The following is a 21,416-nucleotide window of genomic DNA, read 5'->3' on the forward strand; positions in this document are numbered from 1 at the left end:
TGAGAGCCAATATGGCGACTAAAGCGCGTTGGTTTCCAGCTTTGTCCTATTGGACAGTACGTGGGCCCGAGCTACATTTGATAATCGCTTTTTTTTTTTACAGAGTTGTTTTTCTTTGGTCGGAGGGAGCTGCCTTGCAGAGATTTGGGGATTTTTTTTCCCATACTTATTTTTTTTTTCATTCCTTTCTTACAAAACATGCACTGCATGCATAAGCCACAGCTTTGCCGTTTATATTCGATTTATAAAGATAAATTATTTAATTATTTTGCACACCGTTATGTTAGCTATTAAAAAAATCTTACAAATGTAACCACTGCAAGCTCACAAAAACCACATATGCAAACGTCCAAGCATTATTTAAAAACAACAATGCCGATACTCTGAAAATTAATAAAAACGTAGAGATCCAGAGGCAGGACACCTAAAACACAAATGATTGGTTTCTCAAAAAAGTAGGCGGCAGTGTAAATTGCTTTTCGGCGATCTTACTTGAAAAGCCTCTCATTTTGGCTCGAATGCAACGGAATTTTTCCATTCAGCACTATTCAACCGAGAGCCAACATGGCGACAGAACCTCGTCAGATTCTAGCCTTTTCCCATTGGTCAGTAGGCGGGGCCAGAGCAGCAACGCCAGCCAGCTGATCGCTTTTTTTTTTCTAGCGCTAGAGTTGGTTTTTCTTAGCTCGGAGGGAGCAGCCTTGCAGAGATTGGGGACTCTGCTGTTTTTTTTTTTAATTGTTTGTTTTTCACATCTTGCTTATAAACATCCGAGAATTTGCTTTAAAGTTTATTCCATACGACAACAACTTAGGGCAGCCTGTAGTTTTTCATTTTCAGCTCATATGTCATTTGTAATTAAGTTTGACGTTATTCAATTGCTCCTAATTTCAAAACGTCTGCATGAAAAGTTTCATGGGAAAGGAAAACGGTAGAGCGTTGTGGATAGCGCATCCCGTCGATATGTTGTTTTTACTAGAAAACCAGGTCAGTGTCATTGTTTGGACGGACTCATCCTCCTCCTCCGTCGAACTGATCCAGGCTGCGCTTCCCCCGTCTGTGCAGCTCGGTCTCACGGTTCTCTACACGGTTCTGTATTCGCTGCTCTTCGTGTTTGTTTACCTGCAGCTCTGGTTGATTCTGCACTACGGACACAAGCGCTTCAGCTACCAGAGTGTTTTTCTCTTTCTGTGTTTGCTGTGGTCGGCTTTGAGGACGACACTCTTCTCTTTTTACTTTAAAAATGTTGTTCAAGCAAACCAGCTCCAGCCTTTGCCGTTCTGGCTCCTGTATTGTTTTCCAGTCTGCCTGCAGTTCTTCACCCTGTGTCTGCTCAACCTTTATTTTGCTCAGGTAAGTCCCACTTTGCTGTTTCCCCAATTTGTTTTTGTTTTGCAATGTATTGCACACCATTAAAATGCGTCTTTATGATGCTGGGTGGTTTAATTAACATACAAAAATCAATGTAATTTGTTATATAGAGAGAATATGAATCCTTTTGCATTTAGTTCAGTTTCTATGCAACTCACATCTAAGTGGGTCCCTCCCACCAAATGTGTTTACTTCTTGTGACTGACTTGGAACTTCATGCTGTTATTGTGATTAAAAGCATCGTCATTCTGTCATACAGGCAAATTATGTTGTTTAAGACATTTAGAGACATTCATCATGTTCATGATACTGGGACAAGAGCACAGCTGGAGGTCATCAGTTTCTGTTCAAGTCCCTCTGCTTGGCCACAACAGTGCAGTTCACAGGACAGTCTGAATGAGGTCTATTATTGCCACTTTTGGTCCATCCTTCCACCCTTTGTAAAGTCTTGGCCGTCTGTGAATGCAAAACCTCATGATGCAGGGGATGAAATATTGTTCATCTCGTCTCCAAAGCTTTATGCTCTTTAGGCCCTTATTCGATTACTGGAAAAGAAACCACTACTTTGTTTGACGTTGTTGTTATCATTTACACATGTTCATGTCAGTCCATTGCGGTTTGATTTTCTTTATTCTGTAGACCACAAAAAGCGATGTTTAGAAGTATGTCCACGCTGCTCTTTTCCATACAGAGAAAGCGAATAGTGACCAAGGGCTGATCTGTCATGCTCCAAAAAGCACCATTAAAGTAACATAATAGTAGTCAGTACAACTATTGCACTATATTCCAAGTCACTGGATGCCAGATAATGGTTTTGTGATAGAAACTGAAAAAATGGTAGAGCTACAGGCACTTCAAAAAGTAGAGTATATCAATAACAAAGTCATGGGTTTGATTCCCGGTGCATTGTGTAAGTCACTTTAGATCAAAACGTCTGCCAAACACATAAATACATATGCAACATTTAAGTCGCATTAAACTGAAGCTCTAAAATCTCCTTTGTGATTTGAATATGTACTTATGTTCACATTTTAATCTAAATGTAATCTTATTGTTCATGTCCCAAACTCAACAAATGTGTGCTTTGCCCTTTCCGTTCTGTCCGACATCACCCCGGCTCAGATATTAATCTAACCTTGCTTATATTGCATTTTATTTAGTCCGTAGTCAGCACATAGAGCCGTGGCATAGTCAAACCTGACTGACAGGCCCTGCAGTCCTGTTTAATTTATTGACAGCTTTGTTTTATGCAACCACCGTCTGTGCCTGTCTGCAGCCTTTCCTCTTACTCCCACATTAAGTTGCAGAGGGTTACTCGAGATAGCTGGCCTTTGTTTGTGCGTATTCCTCGGGAGCTATTTGAGATGTGGGCATCGTACCGACACTGCCTGAACAGTGCAAGTTGGCATTTGAAGGTGCGAGCCAATCAGAGGCACCTGCTGCAAGAGCATTACATCACCCTGCTCAATCCTGTACTATTCCAGGCACAAAAAAAGGGGTGTGCAGCATTCTGCCACCGCACAGACAAAGACGCCGAGCACCCCGACTCTGAAATGTCAGCCAAAAACAAAATCACATCAGTGGGGTACTGTACCCGTATGGGGTTCGTATCCGAATGAGTCATTTGTGTGGCCGTGAACGCGATGCTGTGATCTAGTGCTCTGTCCACTCAGTAATGACTTAATGACCACTATTTTAACTCCGCTGTTTGCCCCACTTTCATTTTCCTTGGTAATTGGATGCAGCGATTGACGTTTTATGCTAGTTGCTGCAGAAACAGGTTAGCTGTGTGTCATATTGGAAGATCGCATCGGTTGCTTTGTAGCTAGTTTGAAAAGGAAAAGCAGCATTATGTACAATATATATCTCTCCTGTAAACAATTTACACACATCTACAAACAGACATTATATTTGATAATCTTTTAAATAATTTGTGATATATATATATATATATATACATATATATATATATATATATATATATATATATATATATATATATATATATATATATATATATATATATATATATATATATATGTATGTATATGTAATTTTACGATATATTATATATATAATTTTAATATTGCTATATAATATAATTTTTTTTTCAATATTTACTTTTATATATGTATTAAAATATATGCATTTTATTTTTAAGTAATATAATTTAAAATATATAAGTATTACATTATATATAAAATCACACACACACGTATATATAAATAAATATATATATAAACAATTTTTATTTATTTTAATACTTGTATACAAAAAAAATATAAACATACATTAAAACATAAATATATAAAGTAATATTATATAAAAAGTTAAATAATAATTATAATTCTAAGCTTTCATTTGTCAAATCTAAAACATGCAAGGTGGAACTCAAAATGTCTGCTGTTGTTTTTACAGCCTGTCTCTTTAGGGAAATGAAAATGCAACACTGTAAATAATGCATTTTATACTTTACAAGTGTTGAGTCGTATTTCGTAGTTTTCATATCTGTTCTTCCTCTGTCTTCCAGTTCCCTGAGGTGGCACCAAAGTGATGACCAATTAATTTTTCAAATTACACTTTCAGCAATTCTTGTGTGTGAAGGAAACACATTAAAGGCGTGTGTACTGTGAACGCCAATTGTTTATGTGAAGCAGAACTCCCCCATGAATCACACGTATGATTTCTGCATGTAGTTGTGTGTGTGTGTGTGTGTGTGTGTGTGTGTAATGCGTCACATGAGACCTCATCAGCAAAGCCCTGCAAAGAAAAAAGACGGGCCATTTTTCACTCTTGTATGTTTTCTGCTGTTTATGCAGTTGGTGGCATTTTGTCGGCAGTTTTTGGTGCTGTCTGCGTGTTATTTTAAACTGTTATTTTTAACATAATTTCACACGTATAAAAGAAAGTTCCAGGTTCAAAACATGCAAAAATATTTAATGACATCTGTGGCATGCTTTCAGTTATGTAATACAATAATTTGACTTGCCCCTCAGTTTGCAAAAATCCAATACCATTACCAAAAGTCCTGCATCTCATGCAGAAGTTGCATCTTATCGGCTCTACATGGTCATGAAAGGAGTTGAAAAATTGGCTATCACTTGGCACAGATATGTCAAAATGTTTTAATGTTTTTGAAAGTCTTTTATGCTCACCATGGCTGATCAAAATAGACTAGAACAATAATATTTTGAAATATTATTTCAACTTAAAATAACTATTTTCTATTGGAATTTATTTTAAAATGTAATTTATCCTTGTGATGCAAATCAGTTTAATAAACAGATTCGGTGCTCAGTTTCTTATTGTCAGTGTTGAAAATTGTTGTGCTGCTTAATATTTTTGTGGAATAGTAGAAACTTATTAATAATAATTTGAACAGACATTTGAACAGTAGTGTATCATGTTTAAGGACAAGTAGCTACGCTTCCATTACACCATGTATTTTATTTGTTTATTTATAAACATTTTATTACATCATAGATATTCATTATAAGTGCATTAATGTACATGCAGTTTTGCTTGTTTTTTACAAACTAGATGACAAATCCAAACCGTGCTTTCCATAGAGCTTAACTGCAGAACATTCCATTAATAAGGGTATTTAGATTTCAGTTACAAAAAAACAGAAAAGTAGTTATACGGTTGCGCAAGTTCACGTATTTAATCAAATGTTTTCTATTATTTAATATAGTTTTCAAAGAATGGCATGTCCTTAATGTTGCTAATGTCAGGCCTAATGCAATATCTGTCATCTCTTGACCATAAAAGTCAGTGAGCATGACATTTCTTCACATTTAGCACGTCAAACCACAGTCATGGCTTGTTTCTGCAATCGTATCAGCTGAGAGAGTCTTATTAATTCAGTTTGCCTAGGAATCTTTATAATGGCCAGCCAAACAGAGGCATCACCCCACGCAGCTCCATTACAGCTTACTGAAATGTTGTTTTCTTATTCCACACTCGCCCTCTTTGTCCTAGTAAACCATCCATAGATATGCTAAGTTTGGTGTGGATCATCACGGCATTAGGTGGACGCATGTTCCTCACTGCTGTTTATACACCTCCAGTGCTTTTGTAAACTAATATTTGGGGCCAAGTCACATGATCAGGATCAGTAACAGAAAAGTGCTGCCTAATTTGTTTAACAAACTTAAGCACCTGTTTGATATGTTCATTGGCTGGTCTTGACTGGAATGAATCACACTTCGCCCTTTGACAGCTGACTTGGAGAAGTTTAGGCTGGAATTTGTTTTGGGCTAATGATTTTAGCAGTTGTGCTGTTGTGTCAGGAGAGGTTCGGGACGGCTGTTGTTAAAATGTAACTAGGCCACAGTTTATTTGGCAGGGATCTCTAGGTACTGTAGACCTGCTTGTCGTGTAAATGGAAGAAGTGGGTAACGAGGACAGTTCACAAAAGCATTGGAGGAAAAAAGCCATTTAATCCTCCTGCTTGTTAATTAGCCGCTTGTTTGTTCGTTCCTGGTAAATACAGTTGTTGTGGGATGAATTTGACTCATATACTATGTCGCTATTTTAAAGAGGCCATGTTGTATTCTTTTTTGCAGTGTTTTTTTCTGACGCCCACATGTTATTTTCGGTGCAAGACACCATGACTAGTTAACGTTTTTTGCATGACCATTTACCACCCTCATTTTTCTTTAGTACTAAACAGACTATTTTTGCTATTGTACGTTTAAGACAATCTAAAATTATGTATTATTATTATTGTTGGAATATGTAAGAATGTTTTTTTTTTTTTTTTTTTTTTTTTTTAAGAATTCTCTTGTGTTCACCAAGGCTACATTTATTTTATGAAAAAATAATAATAAATATCTAAGCAAATAAATAACATTGTGAAGTTTGCTATTTTAATATATTTTTAAGATATATATATTTTTTTTTTTTTAATTTAAAATGCAATTTAATGTCACATGATCCTTCAGAAATCAGTTTTATATGCTGATTTGGTTCTCAAATCACTTTATTGATTGTGCTGCTTTATATATTTTTGTGAACATTGTGATGCTTTTTTTCAGGATTCTTTGAATAGAAAGTTATAAAAACAGCCTATTATTTGAAATCATCTTTTTGTAACAACGTAAAAGTGTTTACTGTCACTTTTGATCAATTTAATTAATACATTCTAAATTAAACAGGGACTACTAAATAAATAAAATATAAATTTAAAACATTTAAAAATATTTTATTTTATGAAAAATGTATTAAAACTTAAATTTTAAAATATACATTATCATAAGAAATAGCCTAAAAGCTATTCAAGGACTATAAGCCACAAACTCCTGCTTTGATTTCACGTGGTCTATTAATGCTGTTTATCTAGTGTAACGTTATCTAATGTCTTTTTTCCGCTGTGTGTTGACAAAGCTAGTGTGGCATCATGTGAAATTGTAACCCTTATGATTTCAGTTACCACAGCATATCTATTCACACTGTCAGCCTGTTCATATTTTTGTGGAGGTTTCTGTTTGCTGGCACCAGATCTTATTCAAGAATTTGTGTCATGGACATGAAAGTATGACTCATTTGGCATGGGCTTTGTGAAGAAATCATTTCTGCTCCCCAAACACACACTTGCCCGCTTGAATGACTGCAAGCTAATCAGAATCAAATAGGCTAGATAGTGGGAATGATTGTGCCAAGGGTTGCTAAACGGGTTTCTTTAAGACGGTTGACAAAAGCTATAGATTGTTTTTATTTTATTACCTGGGCTTTAAAGTAGCTTTCATACAATAGGTCAGTGTTTTGGTGCTGTTTTTATTGTGGTATTGGGTGTGAATTGGTAAAGCCTGCAGTTTGGGCATGAAGTTGGCGTGCCTTGACCTGAAAACTGTTCATTGCTGTTTTGCACTCCTGTTGTCCTGAGTACCATGGCGTTAGCAAGGTCCGCTTCCACGTAAAGACTATATGACATTTAAAATTATCATCTACAGTTTTGTTATACATGCCTTAAGCCAAAATTTATGGAAGTCCATGTCTTGACACAAGAAAAAAATCATGTTTTATACTTTCATAATTATTACTATCTCATAATCTAATCTTTTTGTCATAATATTGACTATTTCTTATGACTATCTCATAATTTCATATATTGTTAATTTCGCCATTGATCTCAAAGATATGACTTAGTATCTCATAATTAATCTTTTTTTATTAATTTTGACTTGATGACAATGACTTACCTCATAACGATGAATATCTCATAATTTAATCAATTTTGGGGGGGGAATCATGGTTTTTGTCATAATTATTACTAACTCATAATTTTAATTTTTTGTCATAATTTTGACTATTTGTATGACTTTGTATCTCATAATCCCATCTTTTGATATTTACTTTTACTTTTCATATAATTATGACTTAGTATCTCATAATAATTTTGCCTTTTTGCCAATTTAGCTTTTCATTTTAATATGACTATCTCATAATTTAATATTTTTGTATTAATTTTGACTTTGTTTCATAATTAGGACTTAGTATTTCATAATTTTGTCTTTTTGTGAATTTAGCTTTTTTATCTCATATTCATGACTACCTCATAATTTAATCTTTTTTTGGGGGAGGGGTCATTTTTTGTCATAATTATTACTAACTCATAATTTCCTCTTTTTGTCATAATTTTGACTATTTCTTATGTTTCACTCGCTCATAATTTCATATATTTGTCAATTTCACCTTTTATTTTATAACTATGATTTAGTATCTCATAATTTCATCCTTTTGTCAATTTAGCTTTTTATCTTATAATGATGACTAACTCATAATTTCATCTTTTTTGTATTAATTTTGACTTTTCATGTCATAATTCTGATTAACCAGAGCATTATTATTTTATTTTTTTACTTATGTGTTTTCATAGAAATTAGACAGAACTTTGAGTACAGAACATTTACTTATTGCTAAATGCCTCAAATAAAGCTTCTGATTATCGTTACACTGCTAGTTATTTTTTTTTGAAAGCACTCCTTGTAGCAGCATAGAAACCCAATGATTAAAACATATCCAGCCTGTTTTTGGGAAATTGTTAAACTGTAAGGAATAGTTTGGCTCTTAACCATCCCAGTGAGTCTGAGTTTGTAGGCCTATTTTCTGTTTTGACCTGCTCTGACTTCACACAGGATACAGGTTCAGTGAGGGCTCTCAAACACAATCTTGTACAAAAACATGTATTAAACAGACCAGAGGGACGCGTTCCAGTTTTGTTTCCCAGTGTAGGTAGATGAATCATTGGTTTTAAATCTTCTCAGGGCCCTATTGACATGAGACACTGAAGGGGAAAGTGTGTTTTTGCAGGGTTGTGTTCTGATTTCCAAGGAGGAAAACGGGAAATGATGAGTTCAACCATGAAAAACATGTCAGAAGGCCTCAGTTGTCCGTTCAGGTGAAAGCTTTCATTCTTTTTGGTTTGTTAAATCAGTCATATGCACTGAGCAGTTGCATGTGATCTCCTGTCAGGCTATGCAAGCTAGAGCCATATCTCTGGTTCTTTACAAATTTTTTTTTACAAACTTGTTGACAAAAACTGTTTGGGTTTTTGTTAGGGCAAGTAAGTTGAATTATTTTTATTGAAAAAAAAAAATGTTATGTGGAGATGCAATCTTTGATTTTTTTTTTGTTTGGCCATTTTTAGCAATAAACTAAAAAAATAAATATCCAAAGTAAATATAAAAAATATAATATAAAAAGACGACATTAATATTTCTTTTAAAACAAGCTATTTGTCTATGTTAGAAAATAGTTTATCAAATACATAAGATTCGCAAGAAAACAGCAATTGTTTTATGGCTGTAATATTTTATAATAGAAGTAATTAGTGGACTGAGTACATAATGAAAAGTTTGCTTAATAGTGGAAAAAATGTCTTGCATGAGTTTGAGCATCATGAATAGCGATTCACACCATCAGTAAAAGAGGAAGAAGCTTAGTCTCACAAAGTCTCATGACACCGAACTGCAGCGTTATGCACTTTCAAAAGCATGACTCCATGTGATATGGACGTCTCATGGTAAAAATACATTTAAGGAACTGAGACAAATATCTGCATATGGATCACAGAAAGGGCTTGCATATCACCCCCCGGAAAAGAATGCTGTCTGCTTCCTTTTTTTGTCGTTTTCTGTGACTGGCCCAAAGTAGCTGGCATTTCTGTGTGAGCTGAGTGTCATATATCAAATCATCATATATAAAAATAATATCTGAAGGATCATGTGACACTGAAGACTGGAGTAGTGATGCTGAAAATTCATCTTTGTATCACAGGAATAAATTACATTTTGAAATATTAAAACATTTATTAAAATTATAATATTTCACTATCAAATTTTTTTTTTTTTTACTGTATTTTGGCTAAACTTCCCATTAGCAATGAATTAGCAAGTTGCCGAAAACTGTGAATAGAAATCTATATTGAATGTAAATATGGAGGTCCGTGTGTTGATCGTCATAACCCTGATGATTTTTATATGACCTTTTTAAAGCTATGTTTTCAGTAATTATATGGCTGGAAGGGAGAGAGAGCTTTGCAATGTGAGCATTAGCGTATGTCTGCATAATACCTTTATTTTGAAAGAGTAATGAAATGCTGTGTACTGTTAATTTTACTACTAAACAGATGCAAAATTATATTCGTGAATTTTTATTCACGTAATGATTGAATTCATTGTAAGGTCACCATGAATTCATCAAGGAAGTTAATTAATTCTTCACGAAACCTTCAAATTCAGTTGTAAGTCACCGCATATGCTCTTCCCTAACAACATGGCATCTGTTCTTAATGTGCACATGTGCCACTGATGGCGGTCAAGCTCAGCCTGTCAGACAGGTGTACTCCAGTTAGTGAATGTCCACACTCTCCTGGTGTGTTTAGCTGTTTCCCATATGAGTCCTCTTGTTGCTTATGAGCAATGCTGGTTCAGTTACACAGACATCCTTTAAAAACCAACAGCTTTTCCTGTAACTTTTGCAGGTTTGTCATAATTCTGTTTACAGAGATCACTCGATTCAGTGATTTTTCTGACCTTCTCATTGTGGTCTACAGTCTTTGAGTGTTTCACTGAATGTCATCAGCCATGTAACTAGAGAAGAACAGGACTAGGATCCTGCATGTGTGCGATCAGGAATGTAGACATGACGTGTGAGTTTCACTGTTGTTTCTTAAATGAAGTACCTAGTAAATCCCCTTGCCTTATTGGAAATTTGTTTTCACTGTACTCTTTCCAAGTTCATAACACCTCAGGTTCATAACACATTTCACTGAGTTCTGTCCAGTTTCATCATGGTAAATAAATTCCATTAATCTTTGACAAAATCAGATTTTTCTTAAGATTTTCAGTTACAGAAGTGCACAGGACACCAACTTCAGCATAGTGTTTGTAATGATTTAAAACTAATTGTAAATAAGATGTTAAAGAGTTTAATGAGAAACTATATTTAAATATTTCAGATGCTGACAAGCAGCAGCAGTATGGTTTAGTCAGCTAGGCCTATTTGACTAGTTTTGCACAGGGTACTTGTTACCATGGTTTGTTTTTGATTGTCATGATTTGTCATGATGGAAAAAAACAGTAGGGCTAGACTTGAATGAATGAATGATGTGCATATAACATTTTGACTCTCTAAATGTTTTAAATAGTTGTATATATTAATCACTGTATCCATTTTCATCTAATTTCATTTTCCAAGTTTCATGTGAAACTCAGACCCTATAAACTTTTCAATAAGTAGGTGCAGAAAGCTACAGGTGAGGTCTGTTCCTGTTTCAGTACTGCTGTGGTTCATATTGTACAGAGGATGTACACATGTAACATGACGGAGCTTAAAGAAAGCCCTTAATGGCCTATTATCATTACTTTGAAGTTTGTGGTCATGCATGTGTTCATAATATACTACCAATTAAAAGTTTGTGTTGGTAAGATTTTTTGAATGTTTTTGAAAGAAGTCACTTATCAAATACAGAACAAAAACAAATACAGAAAAAAAAATATTACAATTCAAAATAACTGTTTTCTAGTTAGTTTAATACATTTAAAAATGTCATTTATTCCTGTTATGGCAAAACTGAATTGTCACTTTCAATCAATTTAATTGATAAAAAATAAAAAAATAAAATAATCCCAGAATCTTACTGATCTGTCTTTTGAATGGTAGTTTATATGCTAGAGTGTATAATCTGCTAATGGATGTTTTGATCAATTTAATGTGTCTTTTCTGAATAAAAGTATTACAAAACCTTACTGACCTCTATTTTTGAATGGTATTGCGTATGTTGAAATGTACATTACCTGCTAATGGATGTTATGGACTTTGTGTGAACTACATGAAGTCCATGTCTGAGTGAAACAGTCCATGAATGCTTATCAGTGATGGTTGTGCAAGCTTCTGTGGTTGTGCTTACCTTGAGTTGACTTTAGAGCTAGAGTTGCAAAGGCCTTGGGTATAACCAATAACTTCCATTGGTTATTGAGCTCTTGGGCTGTTTGCTTAACCAGGAGATGTTTCTGTTTAAACAAACGCAGATAGCCTGGTCCCTGGTCATCCTTATCTTTGCATTAGCACAAGCAAGTCATCACTTGGCCTGTGAGCAGGCTTGAAGTACAGATAGCAGAAGTTTCTTGGTGAAAACTTTTTTCTGTACTGATAATACCTCTGCTCAAATAACCAATGAGATAGAGTTTGTCTTAGTCACGTTTGTAAGTAATAAAAATCTTTCTATATCCTTTTCCACAGGTGATTTTCAAAGCCAAAGCGAAATATTCCCCGGAACTCAACAAGTACAAGTAAGAGATTTTATTTCCTAGCTGTGAGGGCTGTGAATGAATTAAAGGGATAGTTAGTGCAAAAATGAAAATTCTGTCATTAATTACTCACCCTCATGTTGTTCCAAACCTACAAGACCTTCGTTCATATTCAGAACACAAATTAAGATGTTTTTGATGAAATCCAAGAGCTTTCTCACCCTAAAAAGAGAGCAATGCAACTGAAAAGTTCCCAGACCCAGAAGTGTAGTAAGGAAATTGTTAAAATTGTCCATGTGACATCAGTGGTTCAACTGCAGTTTTACAAAAAGAATGCGAGAATACTTTTGGTGTGCAAACAAAACAAAAATAATGACTTTATTCAACAGTTCTTCTCTTCCTAATCAGATCTTCTGCCATTATCAACACGTGCGCCCTACATCAGAACCCTGTCGTTATTATTGTTCTCTTTAAGCACAAAAACTCACATCACATGGACTATTTTACCAATGTCCTTACTACCTTTCTGGGCCTTAAATGTGTCAGTTGCATTGCTCTCTACTATGGATGTAACGATACACTTAGAGCCGGTTGAAAATCGATACAAATATGTGATGATTCATCTTGCTTCCATATGAAGTTGTGTTCAAAAGCTTTGTTTACAGTGGTAACCAAGGAGATGGTTCACCTAAAAATGAAAATGATTTAATTTACATGTACAATTTGTTACATGTTCAAAACCTGTTCATGCTGATCTTGTCAAGAATATATAAGAATATCTCAATATAAGAAAAGGCCGAAATTTAAGTCAAAGCATCAAGAGTGTGTGTTTCTTATTTTTCTTTTTTTTAAATGTTTGACTGCCCCAGTACTCATTTGCTCATTTGCTTTGTGTTCCACACAATAACAGAAATCATACAGCTTTGGAACAACATTAGAGAGAGAGTTTTTATTTTTGGGTTAATTTAGGAGGATTAAGATTTGTTTTTCTTTGTCTGAAATATCAAAAGACTTTAAAGAAGTTTGAGCCAACTTAATACAGACTCGTTAGTTTTTTTTTTTTTTTTTTTGAAGCATCAATCTGTACAAATATAGGCTTTGATCAGGTTATTAGAGTCTGATGCAGAGTGAAAAGCTTGGAGATCAAATCCCACCCAGTTCTGTCTGAGTCAGGATGAGTGGGAGGAGGGCATGTGGTGGAATGGAGGGGGAAGGGGCAGAGGAGAGGATTGACTCATGGCCCAGACAGCACAAAGCAATAGCTTAACTGTGCTCATCAGTTCAATGTCTTCAAGCTTACACCTATTATTCAATATGATATATTTCTGAGTGAAGCAAAATATTGAGCATGACGTATTATGTGACAGAGCTTGATTTTATTTAACAGAACACAGTAAAAAATGATATTATATTATTTAGAAAAAAATGCACTGAATCATATCTAAAATCATGTCAGGAATATTTAGTTGAGCTAAAATGAAATAATTCAAATCTAATAATAAAATGTAGATGTTAAATTTGTTCACATATAATTCACCCATGCATCATTCATTTAATTTTTTTTCTTTCTCAGAATTATTTTTTCTCTCAACTCTAAATAGGGTGCCCCTGCGTCTAGGATTTCTGCTGGCTAGTGTTTTTTTCCTGGTGGTGAACGTGACGTGTGCCATGCTGGTTCAGGGTGATGTGGGTGAGAGTCAGGTGAAGGATGCCGTTCTGGCACGAGTCCTGGTTAACGACAGCCTCTTTGTGCTCTGTGCGATCTCACTCGCCATCTGCATCTTCAAGATCGCTAAAATGTCTTCTGCCAATGTCTACCTGGAGTCAAAGGTGAGTGAACAGGGATGCGGTTGGACTTGGAGCTTACGAATTGGGATTCAGAACATGACCGTGCAGCATTTTCAGTTTGACAGTGCAATAACTAACTGCATTGAATAGTGTTGGAAAAGTAATTACCATTCTGTCTAACTGTGGTGATCTTTGTGATTGTGATCCAGGGGACATCAGTATGCCAGGCCACAGCCATTGGGGCAGCAGTTATCCTCCTCTACACCTCCAGAGCCTGTTATAACCTGGTTGTGGTGGCTCTTTCTCCTGAAGATCGGCCCAGCTCGTTTAATTATGGCTGGTACAATGTATCTGACCAGGTAGTTCAATATAACTTTACGTATATATTGTTAATGTTAATTCTAAACCCCCATTCACACCAAGAATGATAACTATAAAGATAACTATAAATATAACGATATTAGCGTCCACACCAGCGGACGGTATCATCAGTTTATTCTAAGCGCACATCCGTCTGCCGCTTTAAATTCTCGAGCTCATAATAGTAGGATTGATTCTGATTGTGTCAATGATTTTATCATTCATCAGCTGAAAAAAATAGTTCTGTAAGTGATTCCATCGATGTTGTTTCTCTTTGCCTTTATCGTTATAGCTGTGGTGTGAACTCTGTTATTCTTTAATACTGAGAACGATTTTTAGAACTATATCTTTATAGTTATCTTTATAGTTACAGTCCTTGGTGTGAAGTGAACTGGCCTTAAGTGTGATTCAGTATGTTTTTTTTTTTTTTTTTAAATAATACTTTAATTTAGCAAGGATACTTTAAATTGATCAAAAGGCAGTATAGACTTTGAAAGATTTATAAAGTTACAAATTATTTTTATTACAAATAAATTCTGTTCTTTTGAACTATCTTTTTTATCAAAGAATCCTAAAAAATTATCTATATAATGGTTTTCACAAAAACATTAAAGGGTTAATTCAACCAAAAATAAAAATTAGCCCATAAATTACTCACCCTCAAGTCATCCTAGGTGTATATGACTTTCTTCTATCAGACGAATCCAGTTGGAGTTATATTAAAAATGGTCTTTGATCTTTCAAACTGTTTAATGGCACTCAGCAAGTGTTGCAGTGCTTCAGTACAAAAGAAGTGAAATAAAAAGCGCCCATCTATATAAAAAAAAAATGTCTCACACGACTCCGGGTGGTGAACAAAGGCCTCCTGTAGTGAATCGATGCATTTTTGTAAGAAAAATATTCAAAATGTAATAATCACTTTAATGTAGCTGAAGCACTGGAACAGCTACTGAGTGCCATGAAACAGCTTGAAAGATCAAAGACAATTTTTAATATAACTCCGACTGGAGTCTGAAAGAAGAAAGTCATATACACTTAGGATGACTTGAGGGTGAGTAATTTATGGGCTAATTTCCATTTTTGGGTGAACTAACCCTTAAAGTAGTTTAAAACTGATGAACAGCATATTAGAATGATTTCTGAAGGATAATGTGACATTAAAGACTGAAAATTTAGCTTTGCATCACAGGAACAAATTACATTTTAAAATATATTATAACAATAAAGAGCTATTTTAAATTGTAATAATATCTCACAATATTACTGATTTTACAGTATTTTAATCAAATAAATGCAGCCTTGGTGAGCATAAGAGACTTCAAAAACATAAAAAAAAAAAAAACGTACACAGCCCAAACTTGAGAGATAGTGTATGTAGAAAACATAAAACTGGTAAACCCTCACTGAACTTTCACTGTCCCAGATAAACAAGTCTCAGAAAGCTCACTGCTGTTAGTGTGGCACAGCTGTTTGAGTTAATAATCAATGCTGTTTTCACCTTTATGTGAGATGTATGAACTCATTATGTATTTATTCTTCTCATTTGCATAGTAGCTCATTCTTGTGTGCCCTGATTTAGCACTGCATCCTTCAAGAGCTGTTATGAGTGTGGTACAATTAAAAAGTATAATCGAGGCTGTGTAATAAATTACAGATTAGGCCTTTTGCTGCATGTATAAAAATGTATTTCTGTACTTTGTTGTTTTATAAAAAGAGATGTTGACGGCTTCATTCATTCAAAATGAAGCAATTCAACATGGATTACATTGCTTTGTTCAGGGGTCCACAGAAACAATCCATTTGAGGGGATTTAGATGGATATGGGCTCTGTGGGGGAAAGGTCTTTGTTTTGCTATATATAATAGCCCAGGCAAGGCTGCTGTGCAGAAAGGATGGCTGGCTGGTGGCTGGCTGGCTGGCTGGCTGGCTGGCTGCCTGGTGGTGACCTAGTTTGGGTTCACCTCTGAGACGGGCCGACAGGAAGCCGAGGTTCCCCTGATCAGCCTGCCCCCTGCTCTGACTCAGCTGCATATGTTTGGGTGGCTGTCTTGCTTATTCTTCATAAAGCTACTTTGTCTCATGCGAAGCTGTGGTGAGGATTTGTTTCTCGCTGTTTTGATGATGCATCTGATTCTAGGATTGTTTACTTCTTTCCTCATCCTGCATTGTCTGCATTTTTGCAGATATTCGTATGCATGATGTTTGTGCCCTTGTTTGTTGTAGGCCACAGTGTCTTGTGCTTTTCAATGGTAGTATAGTTTGTCTACTTGTTAGGGCCACTCTCCTCTATGGCTGCATGATTTGAGGAACAATTGATTTGCTTTTTATTTATTTATTTTTCATGATAAAAATTGTGATTGCAATTTGATTGCATTTTTAAAAGATTTAGGTTTGTTGCCTTGTTTGTACGGCTGCAAAACATTTTTAACAAATAAAATAATTATGAATTTTTTTATTATTTACTAATCAAAAAGATTAAACAAAATAGAAAATATTACTACTGTAAAATAAACATTGAATATTTAATAAAGTAAAACTGTAAAATTGCAATATCTTAATTTGTGTAAAAGCATAATATAAGTCAGATTGCACAGAAGTGTAATAGCACACCTCTCATCAATATATCACCATTTAGATATTTACTAATCAAATGTGACCGTGATGACTCTGTGACAAGTTATATGTAAAAGATGATTGTATAGGCGATTTTGGCATTTTTATCTTTTTTTTTCCTCAAGTGCTTCTATTTTGCTTTCATTTATATTTATTTCAGTTCTAGTTTTTATTTTTTAGTACTTCAACAAACATTTTTCACACAAGAAAGATGAAGTTTTTCATCTTATATTTTATTTTATTTTACAAAAACAATTATAAATGTTTTTTAGATTACATTTAGATTATTTTAGGCTTCAGATGACAATAACAGCTCTGCTGTCTATGCTAAGGTCTATTGGCCTTTACAGTGAACCGATACATCAATATAGTCAGAAGTGGAAAGTTCTCAATGTTAAATTTGTCTTGCATTGTGTTTGTGTCTCCAGGCGGATGCAGAGAAGATCAATGGGGAAGCCTATGTGGTCTTTGGGATCATCCTGTTCTTCTGGGAGTTGCTGCCCACCAGTCTGGTGGTGGCGTTCTTCAGAGTGCAGCGGGCCAATCAGAACCTGGTGAAAGTCTAATCCTGTCTCACTCCTCTAAATATATCCATCAATATCACAGCTGGACACTTACTCAATGATGAGAGCTGGCGATCGGCTTTTTAAGCCCCAGCGGAGAGTTGTTTTCCTGTCAGATAGAATTAATTACTCAGACGTCTGCCCCACTGAAAACAACATCCCATGCTGCTGTGTTAGTCACGTATTTGCCTGACTGTGTTGGACCAGTCATACTGTTTTATTTATATGTTGTATACCTTGTTTCCACAGACACCGAGTGGCATGATCAACAGTCACAGCTTTAGTTCCAGGGCGTATTTCTTTGACAACCCACGCCGATATGATAGTGATGATGATCTGTCTAGAAACACAACTTCTCGAGGAGAAAGATGCAGGTGTGTGTACTCACATTTGTAAAAACAGGAGTGTTTACTCAAACTTCTCAAAAGGAATAGTTTAATTAAAAATGATTTAATCACAGGATTCCAGACCCCTTGGCCCCTGAAATGAAAGATGTAGGAACCAAATTACTTTTGTTTTTAGATGCTTTACAGAGTTATTATTAATGTTACTAAATAAAAATATGAAACAAAATTGGAAATCACGATTTTAATATTTTACTGAATGTTTTTGAATGTCCAATCTAGGCTGCATTTAATTGATCAAAATACAGTAAAAACAGTAACATTGTGAAAAATGCGCGACGAGACAAAAACAATAAAACCCATTACAAACGAGGCATTTGTAGCACCCAGTGGGGACATAATTACTGATTATAATGACTTATACTGCCTTTTTATGCGTTGCATCATGCAGCGTAAACATAAAGCCATGTCTGCATTTGTGATCGGAGAAACAACAAGCACTACTCTACACTGCTCAAAACTCACGTTCGAATCATCAGTGGCAAAAACTTTAAATATGAAAACGTACTTACAGGCTGTGAGTCAGCATTATTTGTCAGAACACCGGCATTGTAGGCTACTCTCACAGGAAACAGTCCTCGTCCTCCATAAAATGCGCTGCACACATCTGAATATTTGGGTTGAACTGTTCTGGAACAGTGTTGTAAATACAACTTAACCACTGATTTCTAGTTGTGTCCTCTTTTGGAAGACCAAACAAAGTAGTTTTGCTTTCACAACGAAACACACAGTGTATCCACGACATGGCGGCGGCAGCAAAAATACTACAGCGAGGAAAAAAGTTACACCTTCTTTCTTTGCATGAACATTTAGATGTCGTGATGCAAATATTCCCACATCGTGACGCAGACGTGGAGTAAAGTTTAAACGAGGCATTTTAGGAGGGCGTGGACCAGTCTTAACTTTTATTAAGAATATCTCTGCCCTGACTCACCTTGATGTCTTTAAAAACTTGTATGATATTTTTCTTCAGCTAAAAACAGATTTGTTTTTGTGAACTATCCTTTTAATTTACATTATTGATATATCAGTTAAATTGTATCTCTAAGCCTGAAGGTTCTGTTTTCCAGCAGTGTCCTGTCATCCACATCGCAGACGGGCCCAAGTTGGTACGGCTCGATCCAGAGGAACAGCAGCCTAACGGCGATCCCTCACCTGCTGAATGGCCCTCAAACATCAACAGCCCCTCTTCTCTTTGCATACGGCAACATTCAGACCAACCAACACCACAATTACTACTCCACCCCCCAGAACTACTACTCAACCTCCCAAACACACTACGCCACCCCTCAGAACTAAAGCAGATCCTTCTGTGGAATGATCTAGTCTGAGGTTTGGCTCAGCCAGGACATCATCGAGCAATGTTTTATGGTTGTCTTCCCCCTCAGTCAATTTATCTGTCCACATTGATGCGGCAGGAATTTAAAGGGACCATAAGGTGATTGGGGGGGGGTTTATTTGGAACAAATGGACCAGATTTTTTCCAATGTTCTCATTTCTGAAAACCATCCATCCCATCACTCAACATTAGTGCAATGAACTCCTCAGAGCCTTCAGCACATGGACTCCCCTCTGTGAGTTGGGATGTGCTTTTTGCACTTATTGAGGATCAGTTGGAGTAGTTGTAGGCCAGAATGTGGTGTTGGTGGTGAGATTTTTCCATTTTTGGAGAGTACGCTTTTTATATTCCATCGTTTCGGAGAAAGAGCACAATCACTTAGTCCATCTGAGACGATCAAATGAAAGCATTCTGGATCTGTCAGTACTAGGATCCAACGTGCACTGATGTTAACATGTGACTCTTTCTTGAATTCCTTTATTACGTTGCCAAAGAGCCCGTGCTTAAATCCAAGATAGTACATTTCCACGCTTCCCAAAGACAGAAAGGCACCTGGTTCCTACAATCCCAGAACCGACGACTGAGATATAGTGTGATAAGTGTGACGAGGAAGACTAACTCTACTTACATCCTCTAATATTTTGGTACTTGGCTTTTAAAGGACATTTTGGGCTTATATCAGTAGTCAAAATCTAGTATATCATTCTCCAGGGATGCCTGAAATGGTGCCATCGTATGATTTCCTAGCTGAAAACATGTTGCACAGAATTAATGTTTGTATTGTACATGTTTCATAAGCTTTATATCATCATTCCTCTATATTTTTATTTCAGGAGTGTGATTGGTCAGCAATTGATGTCCCATGTCCAGCTTAAATGAAGTAGCCCTTTTCATTTCCCTATAAAAAGTAATCGTTTTGTGTTTTAGCAACAACAACAAAAAAAACCTTTTTTTATTTAATCCCCTTATTTGCTGCTCCATATGTTATGAGCTGTGTACAAGGTATCACAATCATTTGGCTGAAGCAATCATTAGTTGTGGTGTAAATATTATATTTGGCCAGCTGTGGGATTGAAACTCAATATGCACCTGCTCTGTTATTGGATTTATTTTTAAAAATGTGTTTTAAATTGCATCTTGCAGGGTTTTGTGTATGCTGTATGAAAAAAGCGGATGATTTTAATTGATTTGGATGTTTTAAGTCAGCCTCGTGTCTTATATCCTTCCTTTCTGCCAGCTAATGTGTAGCAAAGCTTTTCAGTTATGAGAGATCTTGAGTGTTAATTGATGGAAATGTTATGCATTTGATTGGGTTCATTTCTAGACAAACCGCAGACAGGATGGGGCTGTGTATGCATCGGTTGGTTTGTTTTATTTTTTTATCTTTATTAATTTATAAATGTGAGTCTGGTCTGAAAAATGTTACTGTGAAATGTATCATATCAACTCTTGAATCTTGCAAAAGAGCAAAGCCTTTGTTTTTTGTTTGAGGCCAATGAATGTAACTCGTTTACTCATGTTCATAGTTCATTAAAGATGTACACAAGCACTACCATAAAAATAATAAAGTTTTATTGCACTGTTTTAAAAACAAGTTTTGTTTTGACCAGAGTCTGGGTGATTTATTATAAGAACTCTACAGTAAATTAATGATGTTTATTGCAAATAGAAACAAAAGTAAAAATAGAAACTTTTTTTTTTTTAACAGTGTTTCTGTATCTACAGGTTTTCCCTTCAACATACCAGTGTTCATTTCTCTTGATAACTGTCTAACACATCTGTATTTCCGTTTCTTGGCTGAACTGCTGGCCACAATTGAATCTGTAGTGGTTGGATCTCACAGTCTCATGGAGCAGGTTAAATTAGTCTGTGAATCTTGCTTCTATCTCTAAGATCGTCAGCTGTATATTCAATGTTTTGAATGCTAATAATACTTGCTGTTCATTCATATAATTGCTGAATTTAGGTTACGTCAAACCTAACACCCTATGGCTCAGTTGGTAGATTGTAGAACTAACAAGATCATGTGTTTTGATTCCTAAGGAATGCATTTACTGATCAAATGTACACACCGAATGCACTGGAATGTTAAATGAACAAATGCATAAAAGAATGTATGAAGGAATGTAAAAAAAAAAAAAAAAAAAAACTCCCCAACACACTTTAGCATTCATCGCAAAATAAATGCAAAGCATATGTGCGACTCAATACAAATGGAATGAAA

The 21,416-nt window shown here is 35.4% G+C and overlaps 1 protein-coding gene across 2 annotated transcripts; it reads left to right on the plus strand.

Annotated features, from left to right (window-relative positions):
* Positions 1-536: 536 nt before the first annotated feature.
* Positions 537-21,359, plus strand: LOC109106890 (G protein-coupled receptor 137Ba-like). Of its 2 annotated transcripts, none has more exons than XM_019120156.2 (7): positions 537-1,353; positions 12,118-12,167; positions 13,727-13,955; positions 14,123-14,272; positions 17,315-17,440; positions 17,699-17,823; positions 18,924-21,359. In XM_019120156.2, the coding sequence occupies exons 1-7, from the start codon at positions 904-906 to the stop codon at positions 19,150-19,152; spliced, it is 1,359 nt and encodes a 452-aa protein (XP_018975701.2). In that variant the 5' UTR covers positions 537-903; the 3' UTR covers positions 19,153-21,359. The 2 variants fall into 2 exon arrangements, with proteins under 2 accessions (XP_018975701.2, XP_018975702.2); XM_019120157.2 differs by having other exon boundaries at positions 18,927-21,359.
* The last annotated feature ends 57 nt before the right edge of the window (positions 21,360-21,416 follow it).

The sequence above is a fragment of the Cyprinus carpio genome, chromosome B17 (genome assembly GCF_018340385.1).
Source record: "Cyprinus carpio isolate SPL01 chromosome B17, ASM1834038v1, whole genome shotgun sequence".
Classification (NCBI taxonomy): Eukaryota; Metazoa; Chordata; class Actinopteri; order Cypriniformes; family Cyprinidae; genus Cyprinus; species Cyprinus carpio.